At 41.7% G+C, this 18,593-nt stretch overlaps 1 protein-coding gene across 2 annotated transcripts in view; it reads right to left on the bottom strand.

Moving 5' to 3' along the window:
• Positions 1 to 18,593, bottom strand: part of HEATR5A (HEAT repeat containing 5A) — a 66,362-nt gene that overhangs the window by 42,690 nt on the left and 5,079 nt on the right. For both annotated transcript variants that reach the window (XM_082213409.1, XM_082213410.1), the window contains exons 2-9: positions 13,280 to 13,506; positions 12,635 to 12,846; positions 11,176 to 11,284; positions 10,400 to 10,549; positions 8,422 to 8,596; positions 6,098 to 6,258; positions 3,436 to 3,691; positions 1,458 to 1,613 (exon numbers count right to left, since the gene is read on the bottom strand). In XM_082213409.1, coding sequence (XP_082069535.1) covers positions 1,458 to 1,613; positions 3,436 to 3,691; positions 6,098 to 6,258; positions 8,422 to 8,596; positions 10,400 to 10,549; positions 11,176 to 11,284; positions 12,635 to 12,846; positions 13,280 to 13,405 — 1,345 coding nt within the window. In that variant the 5' untranslated portion in view covers positions 13,406 to 13,506. The remainder of the gene's footprint in view (positions 1 to 1,457; positions 1,614 to 3,435; positions 3,692 to 6,097; positions 6,259 to 8,421; positions 8,597 to 10,399; positions 10,550 to 11,175; positions 11,285 to 12,634; positions 12,847 to 13,279; positions 13,507 to 18,593) is intronic.

The raw sequence follows: 18,593 nt of genomic DNA, 5'->3' as shown, positions 1-18,593 counted from the left end.
ACTTTTCCTTTATGATCGCACACACACCCTTTCAGGTGTTTTCCCATGGACACTCCTTCCTCTTTTACCTTCCCCCAGCTTTCCTCTTGAAAAAGTATAATCTTTGATTAGATTATAAACCTGGAGGAACACCAACCAACCACAATTTCTATACAGGGCATAGTGACTTTAAGGTGCTTTCTAACTAATAAACGCGGGTGGCGCTGTGGGTTAAAGCCTCAGCGCCTAGGGCTTGTGGGTGGCGCTGTGGGTTAAAGCCTCAGTGCCTAGGGCTTGCCGATCGAAAGGTCGGCAGTTCGAATCCCCGCGGCGGGGTGCGCTCCCGCTGCTCGGTCCCAGCGCCTGCCAACCTAGCAGTTCGAAAGCACCTCCGGGTGCAAGTAGATAAATAGGTACCGCTTACCAGCGGGAAGGTAAACGGCGTTCCGTGTGCTGCGCTGGCTCGCCAGATGCAGCTTTGTCACGCTGGCCACGTGACCCGGAAGTGTCTCCGGACAGCGCTGGCCCCCGGCCAATAGATGTGAGATGGGCGCACAAACCCCAGAGTCTGTCAAGACTGGCCCGTTCGGGCAGGGGTACCTTTACCTTTACCTAACTAATAAACATTATTATTACACAACACTATTGTAGTGTTGTACAAAGCTAAGTTACCTTTAGTAGGGGAAATAATTCTGAGAAACTTATCACAATTGCAACAATTCACCTTCAGAGTCTGCTGTGAGTAGTGAACAGCTCTTTTCTCATTATATTTCTTTAAAATACTCTTTTTGTAAGATGTGCAGCCAAGTTCTAACATTTTATTTAATTAGAAACAAATATCGCTATTTTCAGATAACAGTTACTCCTAAGTAAATGCAAATAGGTTAAGGCCTAAATAATGATTATATAGAGAATATATCTATTTTAACTAAGAGCCAGAGTATTTTGTGTCCTACATACGGTTTAAGAAAACAGAGTAATGAACTTCAAATCTGTGTTGTTATTTATATGCCACTCATCTGACTTCAAACAAATTATAAAACCACAGGAAAACATCAAACATTAAAATCTTCCCTATATAGAGCTGCCTTCAGATGTCTTCGAAAAGTCAGATAGTTGTTTATTTCCTTGACATCTGACAGGAGGGCGTTCCACAGATTCCTACCCTCCCCTTGACAACATGAAAACTGATTCCAAAAGCCCATTCATCACACATCTCCTACATATTATCTGAACTAACATAGAATCTTTACTCCATAAGGATTTAAAACACACACACACACACACACACACACACACACACAAATTGGGGTAATCTGAACCTGTATTAGAATTTGCTTTAATCCTACAGCAAGCTGATTAGACCAAGGTACCCTTAACATTTTGTTTTCTTAAACTGATTCTTTATATGATGAGTTTCAATGATCCAAAACACACATTTCACAAAATCATGGAGAACAAAAGGTATGATCCATTACCTGTACTAGAATCTTGTAGCACAGGTGCAGCAGTAGTGCCTAAATTCTGAATGAGGTTTCCAAGCTCTTCCAAGGAACATATAAGCATATGCTGGCTTGCTACCACATCTGTCGTACCAACACGGGTTTCCACGTTACTGTCACTCATGGCAGCATCTAGCAATATGAAAGAATTGTGTGATCTTTGCTACATTAGACAAAACAAGAGACTTAAAAGACTAGGAGGAGATAGCTGGTACATCGACCATATCTAATACGGTTTTGCAGTAAAAGCGGGGCTTCATGAAAACACTAATGGCAGGAGACATTGAGTAGCAAAAAAGATCAGCTGACAACCAACTTTGCAGATATTCTCTGCATCTGCGCATGTGTAGAGGAAAATAGAGATGTACTTGTTAAAAGAGTATGGGAGACCATATTTTGATGCCATGTTGTGGCAAACATACAGGTCCAAATCCAGAGAACGTTAACTCATACGGAAGGACTGCTGAAATTAATGAGTCAAAGCTAACTTACCCCATTGATTTTAATGGCATATTAACTTTCTCTGAATTTGGGCCCAAGTCAATTGAGAAGAAAAAGTAGGTAGAAGGGCACTTCAGTCAATGAACTGGTGTGCACATAAAACTCTCCCAATTGCTTAGCCATGAAAGCAGTTCGTGGAATCCTACATTCCATTCTCATTTTATTCACACTTCCCTTTCAAGTGTGAATAGTCCTTACTGCTAATACCAATCTTAACCACATTTAAGTCAAAGAAGAGTTGGCTATTAACCATTAATTGAATTAAGTGTTTGAAGCCAATTTCAAAATTCTGATTAACAGTAAGCCCTGGTTAAGCATCTCACCTCCATATCCTGATTCAGAACCAAACACTAGCCTGAATATTCTCCGTTTTAAAACCTATATATTTGAGTAGCAATGAGTGGCTGGGGGCCCATATGCTCCCAGAGGCCCTGTCTTCTCATACTTGCGCCCAAAGAATGGAAAACTGGTACTGCAGATGATCCCTGCAGTAAGTAAGAAGGACTTGAAGTCATCACCTATCAAGTGGTTGTCAGGGCCTTCAAGTCCACTGGATTGTCATAATCTAGATTCCAGCATTTCTGACACAACGTTCATAGATGCAGTGTACAAACACAAACCTCCCATTCTGAGAGAGAATAATGGACCATATGGTTATTTTATCTTGATGATGACTAGCTTGATGCCACAGGGAAGTTCATAACCAATGAATATGTGCATGATTCCCACACCTGTGGAAAATCCTCAACAGCTAGAAGTCAGTGATACACAATAAGGTAAAAAGTAAAGGTAAAGGACCACTGGACAGTTAAGTCCAGTCAAAAGCAACTATGGGGTTGCGGCACTCAACTTGCTTTCAGGCCGAGGGAGCGGGCGTTTGTCCACAGACAGCTTTCTGGGTCATGTGGCCAGCATGACTAAACCGCTACTGGCGCACGGAGGACCGTGATGGAAGCCAGAGCACACAGAAACGCTGTTTACCTTCCCGCTGCAGTGGTACCTATTTATCTACTTGCACTAGCATGCTTTCAAACTGCTAAGTTGACAGGAGCTGGGACAGATCAACAGGAGCTCACCCCGTCAAGGGGATTTGAACCGCTGACCTTCTGATTGGCAAGCCCAAGAGGCTCCATGGTTTAGACCACAGCGCCACCCGTGTCCCTGGTACACAATGTGCAGTTCTGACTCCCGTGGTGTTTAGTCAGTCATCAGACTTACCTTCCACATAATAACCCTAACCTAAATTATGGAGAAATATTAAAGGAACTCACAGGTATTTTAATTATTATTCTGAAATGAATCCCAAAGGGCCATGTGGATTTTTTTTTCAGATAAGGCATCGCTGGAGATGCAAACAGTACTGCATAGCCTTCATGAGCAGATTAGGAAATGATACAAAGTACTAGTGAAAAGGAGGGGGAAGGGAGAGCACATAATCTTGTTAGTCCCATACCCACAACTTTCTTCAGCTTCCAGATGGCTTGACAAATCTCCTTGGCAGTTGCAATTTGAGCTTTCCCCCCAAGAAGGCCTCCTACTGTAGCTCGGAGGATAAATGAAATACAGCGGCGGCGACAGATAGCGTCCATCTGAGTCTGAATAGCTTTAGGGTGAGACTGGGAAACGAGGTCCAGAACATGGGAAAGCAAGGCAGAAAAATTCCTTTCAAGCCATTGCCCTCCCAGCGTGGAGATAAATACCACATATGCCTGAAAGAGATTTGATTAAAATGCAATATTTTTACATCAAAATCTTCTCAAAAATATAATGCAGTATTAAAGAAGTCATAAAAGTTACCATTAAATAATATTAACAGGACACCAAAATAATTTTGTTGATTTTTTTTTAAGACAACATGTTTCCAGCTTCATTATGTGAAGTAAGGTGGAAACAAACTGGCTTTTAGTCATCTAAGCCAAATTTAGATGCTATGTTGGGGGGCAAAAACTGGTTTAAATTAAACCAGTAGCGACAAGGCAGCTAGTTCCTTTAGCCTCTTCCTCTCTTATATTTAATAGCAGAGCAAGAGAAACAGCTATTACTTGTTATGTAAACTGTTGCATTTGGCATCAGTATGCAAGAACTTCCAGCAATTTAATATTCTGCATGTAGCACCCACATTTAGTGCAAAATGAAATTTAAGAATTATTAGGTTACAATAACCTACACGCTTGTGGGAATTAGGGCATTTTTACCCTCACCCTACAGGTTTTATTTTTTAAAATGTTTGCCAAGACTGGATTATTCCTCCTTATTTCAAATGAATTTTAACTGTTTGCAGCTTAATGAATCAGAACAGAATGGAAGAATATAGAGAGCCCTTATTCTGAAGAAAAAATTATCTTACTGGGTATCAACTTCTACTCAATGCAGTTAATAGGTCAACCTCATAAATACTACACCCACACTGAGAATCACTTTGGGAAGAAACACATCCAGAAAGAAAATCAGTGTTGCACTATGCTGATCTGTCAGCACAAGCATTGCAGAATGCCAGATAGAATTATCCACCTCTCCTCCTCCTGGGCACTGTTTTCAGAGTTCTCCTGAACCCCAAAACAATTTTGGGGTCATGGGAGAAAAGAAAACCCATTGCATAAGTGGAAGCCCTCACACAGGAATTTTGGTGAAAGGACTCATTAGGTGTATCCCCACCAATATATTGAATTAGTTACGAGAGAGTTATTTTATGGCAATCTAACTTTAGAATTTTTTAAAAAAACAAAACAGGTTTCAACATTATTTTATTTGAGCATAGAGAAAAGAATAAAAAGTAGTTGGAGGACAAGATCTTTTGTAGTTTAGCTGAATACATTTTCTAAGCATAATCCCTTCAGGCTTTAGACATGAAAACACAATTATTTTTCTTCAAAAATGTGCGGCAGAAACAGCCCTAAAATAATTTTCCTGAGTAGCCTGCTACAGGTTCTGGACTTCCATGTATGATGGAATTGTTTAAAGAAGAAACTGTAGCTTTATTTTTATTTTAGTTAGGATATTTTGAAGGGACATCTGGCCTCACCATGCAACAGGGTGATTTGCTTGTTGGACGGTGTGAGGAGAAGAGAAGGAATGAATTAGTGTTTCAATAATACAGCAAGATTTTTTTAAAGCATATGCCCTACTGGGGAGGCGATTTGGGTGTCACTTCATACTGACACCCTATGAAGGGCAATCAATTAACAGATGGCAAAGAATTAATCCCCTCCCCAATACCGGATTTGCATTTATGTCACAAAAATCCTCAGCTCTACTGACTCTGTAACAAAAAGTCTCAGATACTAAATTGCTAAATATGAAACTGCTCTGAGATTAGTTAGTTCTCTCTGCCATGGCTCTCTGTCCTTGACAGTCACTCATCCGAAAAAAATGTGAAAGATGTGTCATTTAAGTTGCTTTATTAAAGCTTAATCAAGGAACAAGTTCTTTCAGACATCAGCTAAGAGCAATTACATGTTTGTGGGAAACCAGTCAGGCTCATGGTTTGTTTCTCACACAAACCACGAGTGAAAGCCAAGGTTTTAGAGAGAAACAAATCATGAGCCCGGGTTCAGATGAGGCAACAAGTCAGACCATGCCTGGTTTCCCAGCAGTGGAGCAGCAGCAAGTGAAGGAGGAGCAAAGCTCCTGCGATTTCAGCAGCATGCACAAGCGCACTGCTCATTCACATCAAGTCATAGTTTATTTTAACTAAGGTTTAATGTGACACGCGAACCAGATCACAGAGAAGGCCTCACCATTGCAAGCTGCAGAATATAATAGCTCTTAAATGAAAGCAGAAGGGTTTTTTAATGTTAAGAAACATTTTAAAAAAATATGAAAAGACAATGAACTAACACAAACATTATGAAAGAAAATTATAAACATTAAAATAATTTCATTATTAGCAAATAAATTTTTCTTTCAAAAAGAGAAATAAGCACCATTAGCATCCAAGTAAAACACTGGGAAATATTAGAAGACAAGTAATTAGTCTTCTGTAAAAGCCTGTAAAATATTAACATGTAAAATCAATTAACTAGTTCAATACACACTACCGTGCAATAATACTTTCACAGAAAAACAAAACAAAAAAAACAAAATAGTAACTTTCACAATATATAACATAATCAAACCTGAGTGACTCCAACTCTAACATCCCTGCTGACCGAGCTTGTCCCTTTCAGAATATCACCACTGGCTCGTAGAAATCCTGTACTTCCCCGAAGGAAACCTGTACCCAGAAGTTCCAAGGCTTCTTCAAATGAAATCTTGCGAACATTTTGTCTGGCAGATGCTTTGTCAATGAGGGGGGAAATGCATCCACATTTATTTGTTAGTTTCTACTGTGTTACAACCAAGTCTCAGTTCATACGACATAGTTATTGGGTTAAAGGTCTGAAGTTCAGTCTAATCCTATGAACATTTATCTGAAGTAAATCTAAATTCATTGGACTTTCAAGTATGCACAGAGGATCACAGCATAAGTGTTTGAGCCTTATGTAACCACCTTGAAAAACCATGTATACCACCTTGAGCTCCTCGGAAGATAAAGGTATATAAATGTAATAAATAAAACAAAATGTCATGAGGTTATTAGTGTTCACTGGAGACACTGGCTGAAGGCACATATGGCTAAATTTCAACGAACATAAGCTTTGGGAGGAATACACACAGTTGTCAGTGCATGCACTCACAGGAACATTTTCATTTGGTTTCCTGGATGAGCAAGATGGCTTAGCAAGGCTTATAAACAGTATAATTCCTGATCTAGGTAAACTACAGGGTTGTTGTTTATTTTTACTACAGTACGTAATGGAAGAGATGAGTGAAAGCAAACACATTTTACTGGTAGTTTCAGGCTTAGAAAAAAATACTATATCTAAGGGGAGCAGCAGGCCTAAAAGTAAAACTTCAATATCATGAATCATTCTAAGTGTTATTGAAATGAGAATGGAGCACATTAAAAGAATCCAAGTTGGATCAGTTGTCCACTAAGGAGTGCTTTGATTAGGAACAGGCTATTCAAGTTGAAACATGACTTCACAGTCATTCCTCCCCTATATTAACAGCCATTTTTCTCTCTTTCCTTCTGTTATTCCCTGCCTTGTCTGCCTTGGGTGTTTATCCACAGTGATGCCCATTTTGGAACACGATAGAGCATGCCAATGCTGCTGACTCCTATATCCCATGGATAAACTGTTATAGATTTATTTACATCTATAATCAACCTCTTTAAAGGTAAAGGTAAAGGTAAAGGTACCCCTGACCATTAGATCTAGTCGCGGACAACTCTGGGGTTGCAGAGCTCATCTCGCTTTACTGGCTGAGAGAGCCGGCATTTGTCCGCAGACTTCCAGGTCATGTGGCCAGCATGACTAAGCCGCTTCTGGTGAACCAGAGCAGCGCACGGAAACGCCGTTTACCTTCCCGCCGGATTGGTACCTATTTTTCTACTTGCACTTTGATGTGCTTTTGAACTGCTAGGTGGGCAGGAACTGGGACCAAACAACAGGAGCTTACCCCGTCTCGGGGATTCGAACCGCCGACCTTCTGATCGGCAAGCCCTAGGCTCTGTGGTTTAGACCACAGCGCCACCTGCATCCCTCTTTAGCTACAGCCAAATGCATCATATGTATATAAGCTTAGCCATCTGAAATCAGTTTCCAGTTGTCAACTGGAAGTATAGATGTGGTCAGGTTTACGGGAGGGTTTGTATAGTACAAGCACCAATCTTGCTGAAACACTCAGCACACATCTGATTTCTAGGGTGTAGGGCAAAGTCACATGGGGAGAAAGCTCAGACAGTGAGCCAATGGGGTACTGCACTTGAGGTACACCATCTTGTACGGATGCCAAGGTTTTAAAAACTAGAGAAGTATGCTCAGGGTGTGTGTGTGTGTGTGTGTGTGTGTGTGTAAGAGAGGTCTTTAGGAATGAAGCCCTGCTCCTATCGGTATGAGTTTGAGAGTATGGGCTGACAGAACACCATTGCTACTTTTAATTTCTACTACCCTGAGAATGCAAGAAACGTATGTTTTGTTTCTTCTTTCTATGCTTGTGTGAAGCTGTGTGCATGTGTCTTTCAAATGAAGCTATTGTTAAATCCCAACTGTATATGTTCTGATTGCATTTTAATTCCAGCAAGTGGCCGAAACCTTCACATGGCAGGGGGAATCATATACAATACATTGTCATTTGTTAAAACCACATCTATTTTGAAGGCTGTTCACTATTTACTGCAGTTTGCCAATAATTTCTACATTACAGCCCTGTTTAGGGAAGTTTTTAGTGACTGATGTTTTAATGTATTTTTAATCTTCTGTTGGAAACTGCCCAGAGTGGCTGGGGAAATCCAGCCAGATGGGTGGGGTATAAATAATATATTATATTCTTCTTCTTATAATTATTATTATTTTCTCACATCGACATAGGAAGAAAGAAACCCTAATAAATTTACCTGTGCCGCCTTGCTTAGATGTTACAGCACTCACTAACACACTGCCTAAAAGCTTAGAAACAGCAATTCGTACACCATAATTCGACCCTTCAAACGATTTAAAACACAGAGTTACAACACTATCCAGGTCTGTACTCCACATAAAACTTGCTTCGCTCTGCAGTTCAAGAAGACACTATATAAAACAAAAACAGGGAAACAAGAAAAGAAATAGGTTCAGTCTTTTTTGCACAAGTGCAATGCAATGAACTGTGGAGTGTCTTCTGCCAGCTTAAGCTGGTGGTCCAACTACCACCCTTATCTAAGCAAGGATAACCTGGCTAAAGTAACCATGTTCTGCTGATCTCAAGATTGCACTACCGCAATGTGCTTTATATGGAGCTGACTTTGAAAATGGTTCAGAAGCTTCGATTAGTGCAGAATGTGGCTACACAACCATTGACAGGCATGAGGTAAACAGATCAATTTGTTTGAGGGGTTTTTTGAATTCTTGTATGTTGTAAAATCAATTACCGTATTTTTCCGTGTATAAGACTAGGTTTTTCCCTAAAAAATAATTTCAAAAGGTTGGGGGCGTCTTATACACAGATACATCTCCCTCCATTTTCTTAAATCAGAGTCCCCCAAAATAGGGTGCGTCTTATACATGGGGGCATCTTATAGACAGAAAAATACGGTATATAAATAAAATTATTTTTTAAAAATGAAAGGACTTCAACCTCACTGGTGTACATTATTTTAAAGTATTCTAAACTTGGCGGGGTGATCCACTTTGGCGACAAGATATTCAACAACTTCTGGGCCAGAGTAATAATACAAGTTTGTAATATATGGGAATGAATAGTAACTTCAAATCACACAAATTCAAACTGTTTTTTTAAAAAATCTGTTCATGTGAATTTATACTTTGCTTATAAATTGACTGTAGACTGAACACAGGAAGAGAACTTAAGCTCCTTGAGGAAAAGGTGAGATATAAATGTAAAAGAAAAAAGGAATAAAATAATAAAACTTGACCCGATTACTAAAACGTGTGCTTTTTACTCTAATCTGTGGGGCTTTATTTATACAATGGCAGTCAAGACTGCAAAATCCTATGCCCTTTAAAAAAAAGGGGGGGTATTTTGTTTTTATTTTGATTACTGTATTGTTCGCTCTATAAGATACACCAGACCATACAGTTGTTAAGAGTCGTCAACAGGCTCATCTCAGCTATCTGCCTATCTCCCATTCCCACCACCCTTCTGAGTAACACCCCTCCCCACCTTCTCACTATATAGAAGGATCTGGCAACTTCTGTTTTAGTGTATCTGAAGAAGTGTGCATGCACACGAAAGCTTATACCAAAAACTAACTTAGTTGGTCTTTAAGGTGCTACAGGAAGGAATTTTTTTACCAGACCATAAGACACACCTAGTTTTTGGAGGAGGAAAACAAGAAAAAAATATTCTGAATCCCAGAAGCCAGAACAGCAAAGCAGCGATCCCTCTTGCTGTTCTGGCTTCTGGGATAGCTGCACAGCCTGCATTCGCTCCATAAGACGCACACACATTTCCCCTTACTTTTTAGGAGGGAAAAAGTGAGTCTTATAGAGCAAAAAATACGGTATATATTTCGTGGTTTTATATTTTGATTTTGTTCTATGAACTATCCTAAGACCTCCGGGTATAGGGCGGTATATAAATTTAATCACAATCATGATAAAAAGTACAGCTGGATAAGATGTACAAATTCTACAATACAGGTTGCACAGAAAACTGACCAAAAATACAGCCATTTATGTTCATGGTGGAAAAAGCTTCCTAGCAAAAATATTACATGGATGTATTTTTTACCAACTGAATTGCAAAATGTAAGAAAAATCTTTTCTGTGCCGTGAGAGAGAGGGAGACAATTGATTTTCTTTTATCCTCCATTTAACATATGCAACTGTATACAGGAAGATTAATTACTAAAAACAATTAATAGGGCACTTTACCTTTGCAGCAGCACAGCGAACTGCCATTGATCTATCAGTTAAGCATGAACGGGCAGCTTTGTAAATATCTCTGTGACATGGAATAGCAGCAACTCCCAGACCTTTCAATATATTTTGCAAACTTAGCATGATCTCATACCGCCCTTGAGACTAACAAGACAAGAGAAAAAGGTCATGTGTTTTTCAACTAAAGGACATTATTTTATCTACTCATTAGTTACATTTTCATCCCATTCTTCCTTGAGCAAGTTTAGAGCAATGTTTTTAGCATTACTGAAATCATGTGAGGTAAGCTAGATTGAGAGATCTTGCCCAAGGCCCCTTAGTGAACTTCATGGCAGGAGTGGAAACTGGAAGATTAATTATCTCACACAAACCACAGCATTCTAGTCTCTGCACTATTCAAGATCTCAAAACCTGTAGGAAGAATACTCTTCTAAAACAAAACAAATTTATTTATGAAGTTTGGTTCAAGACGAAAGTAGCTTTGCAAGTATGTTAATGAATTAATAATATTATTTCATCTTATACAATAATTTATGCTTATTTAAAATTCATTCATCCATTCAATTTATATTCTTCTCTTCCTCCCAAAGGAGCCCTGGGCAGCAGTAGAAAGATGATTCTAAAAATATGCACCCAAAGGTAATTGTCAAGCCTCATAATCAAACAGTACTCTCCTACTGGGAAACATTTTCTTCTAATAACAGAAATAAGTCTTCTTTGGGCATTTTTTCCAACTGTCAACTCACCCATCTTGTTTCATGTTTCCTTACCTCTGCATTCTTCATTGCTTTAAGGATATTCCCGACAGTATCCACAAAGCTGTTGCCCAAAATTCTTCCCAGTTTTTTGTACAAATAGCCCAAACAAACCACTGCAGCACTTTAAAACAAAACAGAGAATTGGAAAGGGGGGGGGGAATGGTAGTCAATCAACATATGTTTAACAAAATGTTCTTAGTAAATTAGACGATGCCAGCATTTTATCGTGCACAACTGAAGCTTACAATTACAAAAAGCAATTTAGTATTAAATTACTTAGGAAGTAAACTACTGTATTGCTAAATTGCATGATCAACACTTTAAAAAAAAGAAGCTAAACTGATTTCACAATCATACAGAAAAAGAAAAAAATTGTATGATCCTCTTTCAAGGCAGTTTACAACTTAATGGATCTATCTGAATAAATAAATAAGCCAGATCACCAGGGCAGCCATGTTCATCTGCTCTGTCACAAAACAACAACAGGAGGTCTGTAATACCTAACCCCCCACCAAACCAGCAAAGTGACATTGGCATAAACTTTAATATCAGGCATGTCTGAAAAAGTAGGCTCTTGTCCATCCCTGTCAACATCAGTTAGCACAGCTAGATATCTGTCAGGGCACATAGCTGAAGCCCAGCTGTAGTGAAGGGGAGCAACAGCCACTGTTGCTTACTGTTCTACCCTCCTGATTTGCCTTGCACCACCCATTAAGAGTATGTCCAGCAAATGCAAGCAATGGTGATGGCCATAACAAGCATCAAGCCAACATAAATGGGTGTGATGGACTAGCCCATGTGGACCTGCCAATGAGCAAAGCTACAAGCCCAGAAGGATCCCAGCATGCCTTTCCTATCTCATTAGGATTGAGCTTTCTGGTCCTCATCTGAGCCTGAAGGGATTTTTCTCAGCAGGACTTCCTCCTGCTCTCTTGTGATTCCAAGACCATGAATGCGTTCTACTCCCCCTTCCAAAGCCTTCTGGGACATTCATATCTTGTGAATTCATCTCCATAGACCTAGCAATGATAACATTTTTCATGGCAGTCTCTGCTACCATATCGGCTCAAACTCTCAAGCTGCACCAATGAATATGGGATCTGTTTGGACCATTCTATTCCATCACCCCATTCTAGTCTCGTTCCTGCAAAGGGGTGTAATCAGAGAAAAGGACAGGAGGAAAGGCCTGTGCGTAGTACAGTATAGCAAGTGGAGCCCACTATGACTCTCTTGCCTGGGTCGACAGAAACCGGAAGTCACTCCTGCTATCAGTTACAGAGCTTGTCACAATCAATTTGTTAGTTTTTATTTAATGCGCCACAGACACTTTGCTGTTTTAAAATGAAGGAGGAATATTCTAATAAATTGTTTCCTGCTTGGCAGGGGGTTGGACTCGATGGCCCTTGTGGTCTCTTCCAACTCTATGATTCTATGATTCTAATAAGACCTCACAGGACCTTTCCAGACTTACAGTTTTGTCGGCAGATAGCTTGGTGAATCATCTTTACTGCGAATAAGTTCATTGCATTTATCAATTGTTTGGTGCACAGAAAAAGTGTCCCCAGTGCTATATATTATAGCAAGATTCTTGGCAATAAGCTGTCTGGCAGGAGGCCCTGGGGAACTGGTTAATAAAGATATCAGCTGTTCAACAAGTTTGCTCTGTTTTTCCTTTATATCAGCCTGAAAACATAAAAAGAATAAGTAGTTCATTTATTTATTTAAATTCATATACTGCCCTTCATCACTACATCTCAGGGCAGTTCACAGTATAAAATATAAGATAAAATACACAAGTTTGGTTTTACAGTTAGAGACAAGGCTAAGTTCAAATTGTGGATGGGTCTGAATGTGAACATCCTCTGCTTGAAAAGCCTCACCCCTTTCTGAACTAGGCTCAGACCCATTCAAGTGTAAGTCAGTCTCAAAATCGGATGCACACACACCACACTGCTTCTGCCATCTAGCCAACCCTTAACAGTCCCCTATCTTGGGCTAAACAACGACTTCTCCTCAGCACACACTGGTTAGGATTATGGTCCACTTAGGAGATGAAAGTATTTAAAAAAGACAATTATCTCAAAATGTTATTTCATTCCAGTTGTACAATACTCACCCGGCTGGTTGCTGGCAAAAGTTTTTCCAAAAACCTCAGCCACTCGAAAACAAACTCTGCTTTCTGAAATTCGCCCAGTTGGTTATAGGCCTCTTTATTAAGCAAAAAGCTGTGAGCCAACTCCATGCCTTAAAGCGTTTCTTTCTCACTATCTGAAAGCCACTCATGAAGACACAAGACTGTAGCTAAGGGATATTAGTATTCACAGGATGAACGAAATGGAATACCTGCACAAACACAAATATATTAAATTACAGAATGTTTGAATTTTAATGCTCAATCTTAAGAGCTTCTCCTCCAGCAAAAATAAATAAATAAATAAATAAAAAAGTCAGAATGAGGTACAGTGATCACTTTGCTAGAACATTTGTAACATATTGCTGTTATTTATTCAATTGCCACCCCATCCTTTCTCCCAAAGGAGCCCAGGGTGACACATTTCAACTGAAACAGAACCTGTGGAACAGTCACCAGCATCATAGGTACAATTTTATAGCTGCCAAACATCTAGGAAGGATGTACAAGGTATTTTGCTTCTTCTCAATAATGCTCCTTTAGAAGACCAGGGTGCCATAAATTAATTTTCAGCACTGTTAACATCATATGCATCAGAAGAAGAGTGTTGGATCAGGCCAGTAGCCCATCTAGTTCAGCATCCTTTTCTCACAGTAGCCAATCAATAATGCCTATAGGAAGAAATACTGTCACAATACACCTTACTACTTTATGAGAAGAAATAATTATTTGGGAGTTTCAAGAAAAACAGATAAGCAGTGGTATCACAATAATAAATAATAAATAATAATAATAATAATAATAATAATAATAATAATAATAACAATAATAATAACAATAATAATAATTTATTATTTGTACCCCGCCCATCTGGCTGGGTTTCCCCAGCCACTCTGGGCGGCTTCCATAGAAACAAAAAAACCCACTAAAATATCATACATTAAAAGCTTCCCTGAACAGGGCTGCCTTAAGATGTCTTCTGAATGTCAGGTAGTTGTTTATCGTTTTGACATCTGATGGGAGGGCGTTCCACAGGGCGGGCGCCACTACCGAAAAGGCCCTCTGCCTGGTTCCCTGTAGCTTTGCTTCTTGCAATGAGGGAACCGCCAGAAGGCCCTCGGCGCTGGACCTCAGCGTCCGGGCAGAACGATGGGGGTGGAGACGCTCCTTCAGGTATACTGGGCCGAGGCCGTTTAGGGCTTTAAAGGTCAACACCAGCACTTTGAATTGTGCTCGGAAACGTACTGGGAGCCAATGTAGGTCTTTCAAGACCAGTGTTATGTGGTCTCGGCGGCTGCCCCCAGTCACCAGTCTAGCTGCTGCATTCTGGATTAGCTGTAGTTTCCGAGTCACCTTCAAAGGTAGCCCCACGCAGAGCGCATTGCAGTAGTCCAAGCGGGAGATAACTAGAGCATGCACCACTCTGGTGAGACAGTCCGCGGGCAGGTAGGGTCTCAGCCTGCGTACCAGGTGGAGTTGGTAGACAGCTGCCCTGGATACAGAATTAACCTGCGCCTCCATGGACAGCTGTGAGTCCAAAATGACTCCCAGGCTACGCACCTGGTCCTTCAGGGGCACAGTTACCCCATTCAGGACCAGGGAGTCCTCCACACCAGCCCGCCCCCTGTCCCCCAAAAACAGTACTTCTGTCTTGTCAGGATTCAACCTCAATCCATTAGCCGCCATCCATCCTCCAACCGCCTCCAGGCACTCATACAGGACCTTCACTGCCTTCACTGGTTCTGATTTGAAAGAGAGGTAGAGCTGGGTATCATCTGCATATTGATGGACACCCAGTCCAAACCCCCTGATGATCTCTCCCAGCGGCTTCATATAGATGTTAAAAAGCATGGGGGAGAGGACGGAACCCTGAGGCACCCCACAAGTGAGGGCCCAAGGGTCTGAACACTCATCCCCCACCACCACTTTCTGAACACGGCCCAGGAGGAAGGAGCGAAACCACTGTATAACAGTGCCCCCAGCTCCCAACCCCTCTAGACGGTCCAGAAGGATGTTATGGTCGATGGTATCAAAGGCCGCTGAGAGATCCAGCAGAACTAGGAAACAGCTCTCACCTTTGTCCCTAGCCCGCCGGAGATCATCAACCAGTGCGACCAAGGCAGTTTCAGTCCCATGATGAGGCCTGAACCCCGATTGGAAGGGATCCAAATGGTCCGCATCCTCCAGGCGTGCCTGGAGTTGTTCAGCAACCACACGTTCAATCACCTTGCCCAAGAATGGAAGATTTGAGACTGGGCAATAGTTGGCCATACTGGCCGGGTCTAAAGATGGTTTTTTAAGAAGCGGTTTAATGACCGCCTCTTTCAGCAGATCTGGGAATGTTCCCTCACAGAGGGAAGCATTCACCACCCCGCAGAACCCATCGCCCAGCCCTTCCCGGCTTGCTTTTATTAGCCAGGATGGGCAAGGATCAAGGAGACAGGTGGTTGGTTTCACACATCCAAGCAGCCTCTCCACATCCTCGGGGGTAACAGATTGAAATTGATTCCATGCAACTTGACCAGACAGAGCTCCAGCACTCTCCCGCCCCAGCCCTGCTCCCACTGTGGTGTCTAGCTCCTTCCGGATATGAGTGATTTTATCTGCAAAAAACTTTGCAAAATCGTTGCAGGAGATCTTGGGGTCTTTACAAGGCCCCGGTGGTAAAGGTGGTTCTGTTAAATTGCGGACCACCTGAAAGAGTCTCCTGCTACTATTTTCTGCAGATGCAATAGAGGCGGTGAAGAAAGTCTTCTTCGCCGTCGCTATCGCCACTTGGTAGGCTCGACGTTGAGTTCTAACCTGTGTCCGGTCAGATTCGGAGTGAGTTTTCTGCCACCGACGCTCTAGCCGTCTCAGCGATTGTTTCATCGCCCTCAGCTCCGAAGAAAACCACGGGGCTGTCCGGGCTCCATGCAATCGGAGAGGGCGCTTCGGAGCCAGACAGTCGATAGCCCTGGTTAACTCCGCATTCCAGCGGGCCACCAGGGAATCAGCTGAAAGGCCATCAACATGGGATAAAGCATCCCCTACCACTCTCTGGAAACCATTTGGATCCATTAAGTGGCGGGGGCGGACCATCCGAATTGGTCCCACCTCCCTGCAGAGGGGAAGGGTCGCGGAGAAGTCCAGTTGCACCAGGAAGTGATCTGACCATGGCACTTCTTTGGTTTCACTTTTACTTAGTGTCAGATCACCCACGTCGCTAGAGGTGAATACCAGGTCTAAGGCATGTCCATGACTATGAGTTGGGCCCAACTTATTCAGGGACAGCCCCATGGAGGCCATGCTTTCCACGAAGTCCCAAGCGGCCCCTTGTAAGGTCGTGTCGGCATGGATGTTAAAATCCCCTAGGATGACCAAGCTAGGTGTCTCCAGGAGAACATCCGCCACAACCTGAAGCAGCTCGGGCAGGGAATCCTTGGTGCAGCGGGGAGGTCGGTACACCAAAAGGAATCCTGTACTGCCCCTATTGCCCACCTTCCATAACATGCACTCAGAAAACTGGGTCTTCCCAGTAGGATGCCTGGTGCAAACTAATGACTTCCTAAAAATCACTGCAACCCCCCCTCCCCGCCCGCATGACCTGGGTTGCTGTGCGTAAGAGAAACCTGGTGGGCAAGCGGCAGCAAGGACAGGCCCATCTGCTTCCTCCAACCAGGTCTCCGTCACACATGCCAGGTCAAATCCTCCATCCACAATCAGGTCGTGGATGGCAGTGGTTTTATTCATCATTGACCTGGCATTACACAGCAACACCTTCAGGTTATGTGGGTTTCCCCTGTTGATTCCAGTATCCATCCGGTCAAGGCCAGACCCGGAGGCAGGGATAGTCTTCAAACAACGACTAAACCTGCCTCCTCGGTAATGACATGGTCTGGTCTTAGCGTAACTCCGCCTCCTGCCCATGATCACCGAGATCGGATGTCCCAGTGCTTCCCCCCCTGTGGAACTTGTCCCAGCCATCGTGTTGGCTGGGGCCTCACTCCCAGGCAGCCCTGATCCCGCCCCTTAAAAACAAAACACAAACTATACAGAACCAATAAAACAACAGAAAGCTAAAAAAGAACAATTATACTAAAATTAATCCCCAACCAAATATCCATTACACCCACCCACCCCCAACAAGGGAAAAAAGGAAAAAAAGAAATACAAATTTAAATTGCCACCGACTGCTTGAGGACTCACAGAGATTTCAAGCAGCAAGTTGCATTTGCTAATAGGCCCTGACCCACACTATTGAGCAAGCACACAATTAGCAATATTACAAAATTACATGGAAAAGGTAGCCAGGAAGGAGCAGTTAGACAGACCAGATCATGTGCTCCTATTTACTGTAACATTTGCTGCACACAGCAAAATGGAATAGCTACATGTAACAATAAACACCAATTCTACATGAACAAAATGTAGATCAACATACACCAACATCCTACTGCTATAAATTAAGTTTGCACCCTATTTTTAACTGCAGAATTACTCATGTCAACAACACCAGAACCATCCAGGTTAAAGAAGGTTGATCACATATTTTAACACACATCCCCTTGATCTGGAGACTCCAAGGACCGTGAAACAAACAAACACACAAACACACACACACACACACACACACACACACACAAATGGACTAAAGAAAGAGCTATTCTTGAAAAATATATTCACCCAGGTTCAAATTACACCCAGAGCTAGTACTTGAGCTAGGAATACAACAGTACTGTAAATGACTCTACCTTCTGAGCATGAATCAGTTATATGTCGAACCACAATTTATTTCTGCTTTCAGTTTTAATTGGAATTTATAAAGGAAGATACAAAACGCAAAATCTGGTAAGTTCCCCCCCCCCATCAAGATACAGAGGTTGACTTATTTCCTTCTGGAAGTAGATTTCCTCAGGAATACTGGCTATGGGGTACAAATATATGTATCTTGGATGGGGCAGAGGGAACAGAAAAAATAAAAGAGGATTCTCCATAGGACACAAGGATATCATCTTTATTTTCTAACAGAATGAATTAGTGGAGGAAGGGAGGAATTTCTACAACTCAGATGAGAGCTAAACATGAATGCAACTGGGCAGTCCAGTGAGATCTGATTATCTGATGTAATTCAAGAGAAAGGTCCTATTTATTATTTATACTGTTATGCTAGATGCTTTCTAAACATAGAAATAAACTCCTCTAGTGTACAATTTAAGTTATCTATAATTTACACTTAGGCTGTGATCTTTCTAAGCTCACTTAGGAAGTATTATTGAAACCCATAAGCTTAATTCCAGGTAAACACACAAGATAAGAC

Source organism: Podarcis vaucheri, assembly GCF_965113315.1.
Source record: "Podarcis vaucheri genome assembly, chromosome: 1".
Classification (NCBI taxonomy): Eukaryota; Metazoa; Chordata; class Lepidosauria; order Squamata; family Lacertidae; genus Podarcis; species Podarcis vaucheri.
This window is presented reverse-complemented; position numbering and strand designations above follow the sequence as displayed.